This window comes from Oncorhynchus masou, chromosome 9, assembly GCF_036934945.1.
Source record: "Oncorhynchus masou masou isolate Uvic2021 chromosome 9, UVic_Omas_1.1, whole genome shotgun sequence".
In the NCBI taxonomy this organism is placed as follows: Eukaryota; Metazoa; Chordata; class Actinopteri; order Salmoniformes; family Salmonidae; genus Oncorhynchus; species Oncorhynchus masou.
Window position 1 is genome coordinate 54,797,375 of NC_088220.1, and position 13,229 is coordinate 54,810,603.

The 13,229-nt window shown below is 45.1% G+C and overlaps 1 protein-coding gene across 2 annotated transcripts in view; it reads right to left on the reverse strand.

Annotated features, from left to right (window-relative positions):
• Positions 1 to 9,483, reverse strand: part of LOC135546226 (zinc finger protein neuro-d4-like) — a 46,582-nt gene extending 37,099 nt beyond the window's left edge. The window contains exon 1 of one of the 2 annotated variants that reach the window (XM_064974479.1): positions 9,371 to 9,440. In XM_064974479.1, coding sequence (XP_064830551.1) covers positions 9,371 to 9,402 — 32 coding nt within the window. In that variant the 5' untranslated portion in view covers positions 9,403 to 9,440. Of the gene's footprint in view, positions 1 to 9,370 lie in introns of both variants that reach the window. The other variant, XM_064974478.1, reaches the window with a different exon arrangement.
• Between the last annotated feature and the right edge of the window lie 3,746 nt (positions 9,484 to 13,229).

The window sequence follows — 13,229 nt, forward strand, 5'->3', positions numbered from 1 at the left end:
TCACAGACAAGTACACCAACTTCTTGTCACTTTGGGAGACGTCTTTGACGTAGCCATGTAGCATGGAACATAAGTGTATTCATGGCTAGGATGCCCGTCGGTGCCGAGGCTGTGATGACAGGGGTGTGTATGTGTGTTTGTTCGTGTGGTAGTGGATGCAGGCCTGTGTGTGTTTGTATGCAGGCATGTGTGTGTGTACAGTAAAGTGTGGCAGCTAGCATCTGCCAGTCTAACAGCTGGAACACATTGGGCTGTTGAGGGGGCTATGGCATTGTTCACCAGGAGTGGTCACACACACACACACACACACACACACACACACACACACACACACACACACACACACACACACACACACACACACACACACACACACACACACACAGTGCTGATGTGTGTGTAGAGCTGGGAATCCCCAGGGACCTCTACAATACAATATTATCACCATACTTAGGTGCCGATACCATATGCATTGCGATTCTCATGATACTATATATATTGTGATTTGATACTGTGATTTTATTGCGATTTGATGTTCCAAACATATTGCTCACATGTCTGCTGCCGAGCCATGAGAAAATGAGTTTTGATCAGTCATGGAAGTAAAAGTGTTGAAATTGGCTCCCTATTTATAAAGAAGACAGAGAACGAGCTATGAAAGAAAAATACTGGAGTTTTGGTGCAGGTACAGCCAACTAACACAAAGAAATGATTGTGAAATGTAACTGTATCAATTTTTTCCCTCATCACTATGTGTGTGTGTGTGTGTGTGTGTATGTGTGTGTGTGTGTGTGTGTGTGTGTGTGTGTGTGTGTGTGTGTGTGTGCACGCGCGTGCGTGTGTGCGTGCGTGCGTGGGTGCGTACGTGGGTGAGTGCATGTGCGGGTGTATGTGAATGAAGTGGAGAGAGAGAACGCATCTGTACAGTAGGTGTCTCTCTCTGTCTGTGTTGCCTATGTTGCATTCATCTAAACTCAGCAAAAAAAGAAACCTCCTCTCACTGCCAACTGCGATTATTTTCAGCAAACTTAACATGTGTAAATATTTGTATGAACATAACAAGATTCAACAACTGAGACATAAACTGAACAAATTCCACAGACATGTGACTAACAGAAATGGAATAATGTGTCCCTGAACAAACGGGGGGTCAAAATCAAAAGTAACAGTCAATATCTGGTGTGGCCACTAGCTGCATTAAGTACTGCAGTGCATTCCACTCCCCATGGACTGCACCAGATTTGCCAGTTCTCACTGTGAGATGTTACCCCACTCTTCCACCAAGGCACCTGCAAGTTCCCGGACATTTCTGGGGGAATGGCCCTATCCCTCACCCTCCGATCCAACAGGTCACAGACGTGCTCAATGGGATTGAGATCCGGGCTCTTCGCTGGCCATGGCAGAACACTGACATTCCTGTCTTGCAGGAAATCACACACAGAACGAGCAGTATGGCTGGTGGCATTGTCATGCTGGAGGGTCATGTCAGGATGAGCCTGCAGGAAGGGTACCACATGAGGGAGGAGGATGTCTTCCCTGTAACACACAGCATTGAGATTGCCTGCAATGACAACAAGCTCAGTTTGATGATGCTGTGACACACCGCCCCAGACCATGGCCCTCCATCTCCAAATCCAGACCCTCCACCTCCAAATCCATCCCACTCCAGAGTACAGGCCTCGATGTAACACTCATTCCTTTGACGATAAACGCGAATCCAACCATCACCCTGGTGAGACAAAACCGCGACTCGTCAGTGAAGAGCACTTTTTACCAGTCCTGTCTGGTCCAGCGACGGTGGGTTTGTGCCCATAGGCGACGTTGTTGCCAGTGATGTCTGGTGAGTACCTGCCTTACAACAGGCCTACAAGCCCTCAGTCCAGCCTCTCTCAGCCTATTGCGGACAGTTTGAGCACTGATGAAGGGATTGTGCGTTCCTGGTGTAAGTCGGGCAGTTGTTGTTGCCATCCTGTACCTGTCCAGCAGGTGTGATGTTCAGATGTACCGATCCTGTGCAGGTGTTGTTACACGTGGTCTGCTACTGCGAGGACGATCAGCTGTCCGTCCTGTCTCCCTGTCGTGCTGTCTTAGGCGTCTCACAGTACGGACATGGCAATTTATTGCCCTGGCCACATCTGCAGTCCTCATGCCTCCTTGCAGCATGCCTAAGGCACGTTCACGCAGATGAGCAGGGACCCTGGGCATCTTTCTTTTGGTGTTTTTCAGTGTCAGTACAAAGGCCTCTTTAGTGTCCTAAGTTTTCATAACTGTGACCTTAATTGCCTACCGTCTGTAAGCTGTTAATATCTTCATGACCGTTCCACAGGTGCATGTTCATTAATTGTTTATGGTTCATTGAACAAGCATGGGAAACAGTGTTTTTAAATCCTTTACAATAAAGATCTTTGAAGCCTGGGAAACCGTGTTTAAACCCTTTACAATGTAGATCTGTGAAGTTATTTGGATTTTTATGAATATTCTTTGAAAGAGAGGGTCCTGAAAAAGGGACGTTTCTTTTTTTGCCGAGTTTACATATTACCGTAACTACCTTGTTGCTATGTTACAGGCCTCTGGTTTTGCATAAAGTGTCATATGTCTGTGTGTCTGCCTATGTGACTGTATTCTATAGGACAGTGTTTCCCGACTTCAGTCCCACAGTACCCACAACAGTACACATTTTTATTGTAGCCCTGAACCAGCACACATGATTCAACTTGTCAACTAATCATCCAGACCTCGATGAGTTGAATCAAGTTAGTTTGTCTGGGGCCACAACAAAACGTGTGTTGTTGGGGGGTAGCCAAGGGATGGAGATGGGAAACACTGCTATACATGGGTGTAGCTGATGCTAGGAGTCTGTTTATGCACAGTACCTATTACTCCTGTGTGTGTCTGGAGCTTCTGCATATCCACTGCTGTTCAAAAGTTTGGGGTCACTTACACATTTCCGTGTTTTTGAAAGAAAACCACATATTTTGTCCATTAAAATCACATAAAATTTATCAGAAATACAGTGTAGACATTGTTAATGTCGTAAATTACTATTGTAGCTGGAAACGGCTGATTTTTTATGGAATATCTACATAGCTGTAGCCGTGCAGAGGCCCATTATCAGCAACCATCACTCCTGTGTTCCAACGACACATTGTGTTAGCTAATCCAAGTTTATCATTTTAAAAGGCTAATTGATCATTAGAAAACCCTTTTGCAATTATGTTAGCACATCTGAAAACTGTTGTACTGATTAAAGAAGCAATAAAACTGGCCTTCTTTAGACTAGTTGAGTATCTGGAGCATCAGAATTTGTGGGTTCGATTACAGGCTCAAAATGGCCAAATAACTTTATTTTGAAACTTGTCAGTCTATTCTTGTTCTGAGAAATGCAGGCTGTTCCATGTGAGACATTGTCAAGAAACTGAAGATTTAATACAACGCTGTGTACTAATCCCTTCACAGAACAGCACAAACTGGCTCTAACCAGAATAGAGTGATGGTTGCTGATAATGGGCCTCTGCACGGCTACAGTTATGTAGATATTCCATAAAAAATCTGCCTTTTCCAGCTACAATAGTAATTTACGACATTAACAATGTCTACACTGTATTTGTGATCAATTTTAAGTTATTTTAATGGACAATTTTTTTGTTGCTTTTCTTTAAAAAACAAGGAAGTTTCTAAGTGACCCCCAACTTTTGAACGGTAGTGTATGTGTTTGTATATTCTGTGTGTGTGTTCCAGGAGTCTGAGTGTGCATTTCGGCCAGTACATCAGTGCATGGCAATCCAACTGGCGTGGCTGAACACTAGTCCTTCAGGTAAGTTTATTGACTCTGCACTTTTGCTGTTATTATGTGGATGGATCCTTCCTCCATCTCTCTCTCTCTCTCTCTCTCTCTCTCTCTCTCTCCCTCTCTATCCCTCTCTCTCTCTCTCTCTCTCTCTCTATCCCTCTCTCTCTCTATCCCTCTCTATCCCTCTCTATCCCTCTCTCTCTCTCTCTCTCTCCCTCTCTCTCTCTATCCCTCTCTCTCTCTATCCCTCTCTCTCTCTCTCTCCCTCTCTATCCCTCTCTCTCTCTCCCTCTCTCTCTCTATCCCTCTCTCTCTCTCCCTCTTTCTCTCTCTCTCCCTCTCTATCCCTCTATCTCTCTCTCTCCCTCTCTATCCCTCTATCCCTCTCTCTCTCTCTCTCTATATCCCTCTCTCTCCCTCTCTATCCCTCTCTCTCTCTCTATCCCTCTCTCTCTCTATCCCTCTCTCTCTCTATCCCTCTCTCTCTCTATCCCTCTCCCTCTCTATCCCTCTCTCTCTCTCTCTCTCTCTCTCTATCCCTCTCTCTCTCTATCCCTCTCTCTCTCTATCCCTCTCTCTCTCTCTCTCTCTCTCTCTCTCTCTCTCTCTATCCCTCTCTCACTCTCTATCCCTCTCTCTCACTCTCTATCCCTCTCTCTATCCCTCTCTCTCTATCCCTCTCTCTCTCTATCCCTCTCTCTCTCTATCCCTCTCTCTCTATCCCTCTATCCCTCTCTCTCTCTCTCTCTCCCTCTCTCTCTCTCTCTCCCTCTCTCTCTATCCCTCCTCCTTCTCTATCCCTCTCTCTCTATCCCCTCTCTCTCTCTATCCCTCTCTCTCCCTCTCTCTCCCTCTCTCTCCCTCTCTCTCTCCCCCTCTCCCTCTTTCTCTCTAACATTATTAACTTGCTGCACGAGGAAATACTAATTTGCTTTACATGACTCCACCCACCAATTTCTAGCAGAAATCCATACCATTGGCCCGAGACAATGGTACTAAAGGAATTACCTCAGAGGGAAGTGTACTGTAGAATGGGATTACTGCAGAATGTATAGAATTGTGTGTGCATGTTTGTGTGTGTGTGCGCGTGTAGGTGTGGGCGCATGTCTATGTGTGCGTGTGTGTGTGTGTCTGTGCACATGGCACGTGTGTCTGCCAGAGAATAGGATTGTAGTAATGTCCAGAGAGTGGGATTAGAGGAATGTTTCTGGAGAGGAAGAGCAGGAATATTTGGAGATTATTATAGATTATTACAGAGTAGGACTGTTAAGGATGCCGGTAGAAGTAGATTGTTATGCCATGTGGATGTACACAACACTGGCTTTACCACGGACTCAAAACCTTATGTGACATTATTTCTTCCAATGGATTTTCTTTCCCTGTGATGTATAATGAATGCGAGCTGGGACCTTCTGTCTGTGCCATGCAACTGTGCAATGCAATTCAAGCATGTGTATTGCTGCAGCCTATTCTGTGCAGTCAGTTGCAGTGCATGCACTGCACCAAGCCCATCTTCTGTCAGCGGACACCTTGCATCGCCTTGTTCGTTCCATCCCTACCTGCCATTGTCAGAGTCACAGGCAATAACACGTTTATAACCCCAAAGCATTTTATGCACACAAAACAAAAGCTGCCCATAGGCATCCATCCAAATAAATGTATGTTTGGAAGGACGTCCTCGCTCCCCTCTCTTCTTCATTCAACCCTTTCATTACCCTTTCATTACCCTTCATTACCCTCATTATTACACGTCTGTCCTCCTTTCAGTCAGCCTGAATCAGATTCCTTAAGGGGCTCTTCTGAATGTTCCCAGTCACACAGCTAGGTCCATGTCCCAACCATCCCCCGCGGTCGTATGCCCTATCCAAATGGCCCTACTACTCCAGCACCAGTCAAACTATGTTGGAACACATGGCTGATGACTCATAGCCCCTTCATTGCAGTGCATGGCATACTAGGCCTACTTCCTGTGTCTTTCTTGCACATTCGATGGAGGTTTCCAGAGTGAATTATTAGAATAGCCTACTTGGCCACTACTGTAAAGGGTTGTTGTAGTTCCTAATCTCCCTGTCCTGAACTACAACTCGAGACTACAACTGGCGACCATATTGGATCCCAAAGCACAGGGAAGTGACTGACAGTCGGTTAGGTAGCAATGGAGAAATAGGTCATAGAGCTAAAAATACTTATGTGTCGCTCTCTCGTCTTCCCATGAAGACAAAGAGAAGAAGGTCTATGTGTAAAAAAAGGGGGAATGATGGCAATAAACCAGAAAAGAAATGCCCTCACAAAAAGACAGCGAAAAGAGAGAGGGGAGAGCGAGCTAGAGAGAGGATGCTCAGGCTTCAGTGAACTCGGTAGGCCTGGCTGTTCGTTTAAACAGTGCCTGAACACAGAATTATGGGGAATTAATGTCCCTCAGATCAGTCAGGCATGGCAAAATAACTATCACAACAGTCAGTCAGCTTATGGCCTCTTCCTCCAAGTAGAGGGACAGAAGGAAAGGATGGGGGGACAGAAGGAAAGGATGGGGGACTAAAGGAAAGGATGGGGGACAGGAAGGAAAGGATGGGAGGACAGAAGGAAAGGATGAGGGGACAGAAGGAAAGGATGGGGGGGACAGAAGGAAAGGATGGGGGACAGAAGTAAAGGATGGGGGACAGAAGGAAAGGATGGGGGACAGAAGGAAAGGATGGGGGGACAGAAGGAAACGATGGGGGGACAGAAGGAAAGGATGGGGGACAGAAGGAAAGGATGGGGGACAGAAGGAAAGGATGGGAGGACAGACGGAAAGGATGAGGGGACAGAAGGAAAGGATGGGGGGACAGAAGTAAAGGATGGGGGGACAGAAGGAAAGGATGGGGGACAGAAGGAAAGGATGGGGGGACAGAAGGAAAGGATGGGGGACAGAAGGAAAGGATGGGGGACAGAAGGAAAGGATGGGGAGACAGAAGGAAACGATGGGGGGACAGAAGGAAAGGATGGGAGGACAGAAGGAAAGGATGGGAGGACAGAAGGAAAGGATTTAGGGACAGAAGGAAAGGATGGGGGACAGAAGGAAAGGATGGGGGACAGAAGGAAAGGATGGGGGGACAGAAGGAAATGATGGGGGGACAGAAGGAAAGGATGGGGAGACAGAAGGAAAGGATGGGGGGACAGAAGGAAAGGATGGGGGGACAGAAGGAAAGGATGGGGGGACAGAAGGAAAGGATGGGGGGACAGAAGGAAAGGATGGGGGGGACAGAAGGAAAGGATGGGGGGACAGAAGGGAAAAGGTAGTCAGTGGAGGAAGAGAGAAAGAGTTCAAATCCAAGAGACATGATAAGGGCAAGGGGTAGAGGTAGGTTTGAGGATGAATGGATGGAAGGATAGAGAGAGAGAGAGAGAGAGAGAGAGAGAGAGAGAGAGAGAGAGAGAGAGAGAGAGAGAGAGAGAGAGAGAGAGGAGTAGCAGAGAGATTAAAGGAGGACTAGTGGAGAAGTTAGGGGAATGCCCAGTAGAGTGTTGGTTCTGTGAGGATTTGCCTCCACACACTGAACTCTTTGAACCTCATGGGACAACAGTTGAGTGGTGAGCTCCGAATACTCCAAATCAGTAGGCTAGATGACATTATATAAGCAGCGGGAGCAGTGGAAGAGGGTATTAACTCGACCCTTACTGAGAAACATTCAAGTCAGTATTAATCAGCTCCTAGTCCACTGATGGCTCCTATCCTATGCAATTCCCTTTGTTCCCTGCATTTCTAATTTTCATGCAAATAAGTCAAAAGAATCTCCTTGACATGGCCTTGCACGGGCCTCTGGGAGCATCTATGTCCCCACTTGTTCCCAGTAATTGAGGAACCAGAGACAGGGTGGACAGCAGAAAGACACTAGGCCGCTCCCATCACTGGGGGCACAGAATATGTAGAGGGTTGCTAAATCCCAATGAATAACTGATAAATGACTAAATGGCTGGTTGGCCTAAACAGTTTGTGACTGGGTATTCTATCTGCTTTCAGAACCAGATGAAACTGGACATCTTAAAATGTATTTAAAAACAGCAACACAAAAACAACAGATTCATATAAAAACGTTCTAGCTACTCTCCTACAACAACGGAGTAGCCTAAACAGAGAATATTATAATGAGAAAATGAGCGGCATAGGTGATGCCTCCAGCGCCACCGTTCACCTCACAGGTCTCTGTGCTGTGCACGATCACTATCCGTAGGCAATAGGCTGATTTAATTACATTTTAAGAGGTGCAGTTTTGCCTTACTAAAACTCACACACGATTTGCCATTTTATTTATGCATACTTTAGGCTAGTTGGCCATATCCTATGGCAAGAAATAGCCTAACTTGTGTTAGTTTCCCCAATACGTAGAATGCCATCACTGCCGCGCATCGACTGAGTCAAATAAATTGTGTTATAGACAAATACATTAATTAAAGCAGTTCACTGTTTCTTATAATAGGCTATTCGTATACTTAGGGTAGTTCGTTATGAATTACATGAAATGTCGCCTGTCTGGATTTCAGATAGCGCTGACAGCACAGCATCGCAACTACATTCCCGCTCAGGTAACATCCGATGTGTTCCGCGCTACAGCAAGCTACCACGTTCTTTGTTAGACAGGCTGCAAATGCCTAAATTTAACCTAAGAACACTTAAATACATTTTCGAGAGTCAACGTATTATGTTTTCCATGATTTCTAATCGAAAAGGTCTCTCGGGTGCATTTTACCAAGCTGACAGAAGCACAGCCACCTTTTGGACACGAGCCCAGGCTGCATTCTGCACGTTGACATGTTCTTGTGTCAATTCTGCACAAAGGATTCGAATGGAAACTTGACGGAGTGTTCAACGCGACTGGCAGAGACAACACCAGTCCAATAAAAGCAACCACTCCCGGCACATAAGTTAACCATTTTTGCATGATGCAAGGCTGCACAATATTTTATCAGGTGTCGGAGTGAAGATGCGCTGCCTGTAAGCACTGCTGCCACGATAACCGAAAGCACGTAGGCTATTTTGCCAAGAGGTCTGTCTACAAGAAAATGATATCCCAAAGGTATTAGGTTTCAGCCGTCGCAGGCTACCACCGGCTTGGTTATGCCAACCACAATAATGTGAACAGGTATCAAGCACAAACTTTTCACAAAACCGCTGCCACTCGCTATTATTCGCTATTATTATAGAGTCTGCTTGATAAAAAAGCGCTACCCGATCTGCCATGCAAGTTGGCCGCGATCTTGTCTATTGACTAAGGATACCGGGTAATAGATTGTACCTCAACATTCCACCATAGCGTCCTCATGCAATTGATGGCTCAGTGAAATTGTTTCTAGGCATGCATAGGCAGCTCTGCATTTTGGAACATAACCCGGCAGAAAATGAAGCTGTTTCATATATACCTTTCCATCGCTAGTACACTACCATTGAAATATATGTAGCTTGCTATATGCTTGCTATGTAGCCTATAGGCAGGATACTTCTTTACGATGCATAACATTGTCAACGATTACCTAGGCTACATGGACTGACAGCATCCACAAATGTATCCCTACAAATGTCAAAGATAAAATGTATGTACTTACGATTTCAGGGGGTTCTGTACCACTGTGGCCATTTTGATATAGTATGATAGATACAATGTAACACTGCAGATCCCCGTATTGCACATGTAATATACCAGCAATTTCAATTTCATTCATTCTCTGGGGCTGCGGCTGGGCTGCCAGCCAATAGGAGCGGGAACGTTCAGTGACAGGTCTGGGGAAATGTAGTTTTTGCACATGTCAATATGTAACATGCTGAGAGTCAATGCACTACAACTACCAGTATGTATCGCGGTCAACTGTATAACGGTCCCGCCTTGGACTTCTATGGGTAAACCAAACCGTCTACTGTAATGTCAAGGTTGGTGTGCTACTGGACTGTCAGTCTGTAGGTGCCATTCCAACTGATGCATTGTTTGCTTGTCTTGCAGATATAGAAATACATTTTAAGGGCGAGGCTGTACGCGCACCATCTCCCAGTGAGGATGCTACAAAGAGTTTCTGTTCTGTGTTTCAATGTAACAAGAGCAACTTTTTTGATACACTGTTTCAAATATAGGATGTTAAATTGTAGATTTATGTTTCACCAAAATCAGAATTGCATCCTGTCTTGGACAGTGCCCAGGTTGGAATGTAAGGTTAATTACCTATTTGTGTATTCACTTTCTTCTTCTTCTCTTAAATTGATTGTGCAAGGTTATACTAGCTGGGCTCATTCCCACAATAACATCAGTGATAATCTTCACTCCCCAAATGTTCCAGGAATTTGAATCCAAGATCATTTTGAGTAGTACTTTTTGGATGACTTTCGAATACACTAAAGGGTCCTTCATTTCATCTTGTTAGATTTCATATAGACAGAAGGGGGGGGGCTTCTGGAAGAGGGATAACTAAGATGTGTTGATAGGCCAATTGATAATGATATAATCTATTCTAGGTGAGCTGATGCTGAAGAGGTTGAATAATTTATCATTTTGGGGGACAGTGGAGTAGGGAGGATAATTGATTATTTTAGGAATTGCCTCTTCATCTGTTGAACCGAGACAGTGGCCACAGCAGTGATGGAATTTCTCTCCATGTCATTTTAGCAGCAGTGGTGCCACTGAAGCCACTCTCTATAAATCTCTGCTCACAAATATTTAATGAACATTAGCAAGCTCATTCTATGGAAGGATTATTCCAATAGAATATACCCAGGCAGAAAATGTTCAGAATTTACTGTGGAGTGCATGTCATGGTCAAAAATATGTTACTGACATTTTTCACACATTCAATACATGCGGACAAATATCCTGCCTCATATTGTGTTGTGTTATGGAGAAAATGTGGGGTCATGTTTTCACTAACTGCAAAAAAAAGTTACAATGAAACCAAGGGAAAAAAGCAGCGACAGCCGTTCCTCACATCAGTTACTGCTTTTTACCTTGGTTTTCACCAATCTTTGGGCTGCAGTGTCCACGGTTTAACTTGGTATTATTGATTGTTCTTCGCTGATACAAGTATCAAACTACACCACATTACCAAAAGTATGTGGACACCTGCTCGTCGAACATCTCATTCCAAAATCATGACCATTAATATGGAGTCCCCCACTTTGCTGCTATAACAGCCTCCACTCTTCTGGGAAGACGTTCCACTAGATGTTGAAACATTGCTGTGGAGACTTGCTTCCATTCAGCCACAAGAGCATTAGTGAGGTTGGGCACTGATGTTGGGCGATTAGGCCTGGCTCACTAGTCGACATTCCAATTCATCCCCAAATGTGTTTGATGGGGTTGAGGTCAGGGCTCGTTGCATGCTAGTCAAGTTTTTCCACACCGATTTAGACAAACCATTTCTGTATGGACCTTGCTTTGTGCATTGGGGCATTGTCATGCTGAAACAGGAAATGGCCGTCCCCAAACTGTTGCCACAAAGTTGGAAGCACAGAATCGTCCAGAATGTATGAACGTATGCTGTAGCGTTAAGATTTCCCTTCAATGGAACTAATGGGCCAAGCCAGAACCATGAAAGACAACCCCAGACCATCATCCTCCCCCAAACTTTACAGGTGGCACTATGCATTGGGGCAGGTAGTGTTCTCCTGGCCTCCGAAAAAACCCAGATTCAACCGTCGGACTGCCAGATGGTGAAGCGGATTATCGGAGAACGCCTTTCCACTGCTCCAGAGTCCAATGGCAGTGAGCTTTACACCACTCCAGGTAATGTTTGGCTTTGCGCATTGGTTATCTTAGGCTTGTGTGCGGCTGCTTTTTATTTTATGAAGCTCCTGGCGAAAAGTTCTTGTGCTGGATGTTGCTTCCAGAGGCAGTTTGGTACTTGGTAGTGAGTATTGCAACTGAGGACAGACGATTTATACGCGCTTCAGCACACGGTGATCACGCTTTGTGAGCTTATGTGGCCTACCACTTCGCAGCTGAGCCGTTTTTGCTCCTAGACGTTTCCACTTCACGATAACAGCATTTACAGTTGACCGAGGCAGCGCTAGCATTGCAGAAACTTGACAGTGACAGGTGTGGCTGAATTAGCCGAATCCACTCATTTGAAGGGGTGTCCACATACGTTTGTATATATAGTGTATATGAAACTGACAGCCACGTACAAATAAATCTATGAACACAAGTTTTTGTTAAAAAAAATGTTGTCATGGAAACATATTCCAGTGGGTGTACCAAGAAAGAAGGCAGTAACTACCATTTTGGCTCAAAGGTCAGGGTCAAAATGAATAAAAAATTACAGAAGATAACAGATGCCTACAACTTATTTGGCTGGACAATAAAAAATGAACCCTCAGTTCTACTCAATTAGTAGTTACTATTCCTTTTGTAGGGCATTGGTAGGGCATTGTCTGGAAACCCGATGTGGAATTGCATTGAATTCTAGGTCAGGCAAAAATGAATGTTTGAATCAGGAAAGTTTCCTCTCACGACCTCAACAAGCCAGAATGTTGAATCAAATGATATTTTAATGTACTTTACCGGTTGTTTGTGCGGTTGGTCCTTTTGGAGGTAGGATTGTGAGACGACACATCCACAGGAAAGTATAGTTACGTCAACTTTTCAAAATCACTGGTAGTTTGTTCAGATTTCTACCACCTAAAACATGCGCACAAGATACAAAATACATGCACAAGATGCATGCATACAGTGCATTTGGAAAGTATTCAGACACCTTACCTTTTTTACATTTTGCCTTATTCTAAAATTGTGTCACGTCTACTCCTGCTCCTTCCCTCCGGCACTCGACGTCGCCGGTCTACGAACCACCAGTCCTGGCAACCCACATTTGTACACCTGGCAACCATTGGTTTTGATTCCATGTCCAGACGCTTCTCTTGTTTTGTAACTCTCTATGTTCATTATTATTAAACTCACCATCTGCACCTGCTTCCTGACTCCCCGCGTCTTCGTTACAGAATTCTGCCCAAGTAATTATGGGAGTAGCAGATGATAAAACCCATCTTCCAGAAGGTTGAGGAACAGGGACTGGGAGACCTGTCAGGATCAAGGGAAAAATGAACAGAGCAAGTACAGAGAGATCCTTGATGAAAACCTGCTCCGAGGTGCTCAGGACCTCAGACTTGAGTGAAGGTTCACCTTCCAACAGGAGAACGACCCTAAGCACACAGCCAAGACAACACAGAAGTGGCTTCGGGACAGGTCTCTGAATGTCGTTGACTGGCCCAACCAGAGCTCGGACATCGAACATCTCTGGAGAGACCTGAAAATAGCTGTACAGCGACGCTCCCCATCCAACCTGACAGAGCTTGAGAGGGTCTGCACAGAAGAATGGGATAAACTCCCAAATACAGGTGTGCCAAGCTTGTAGTGTCATAGCCAAGAAGACTAGAGACTGTAATGGCTACCAAAGGTGCTTCAATAAAGTACTGAGTAAAGGG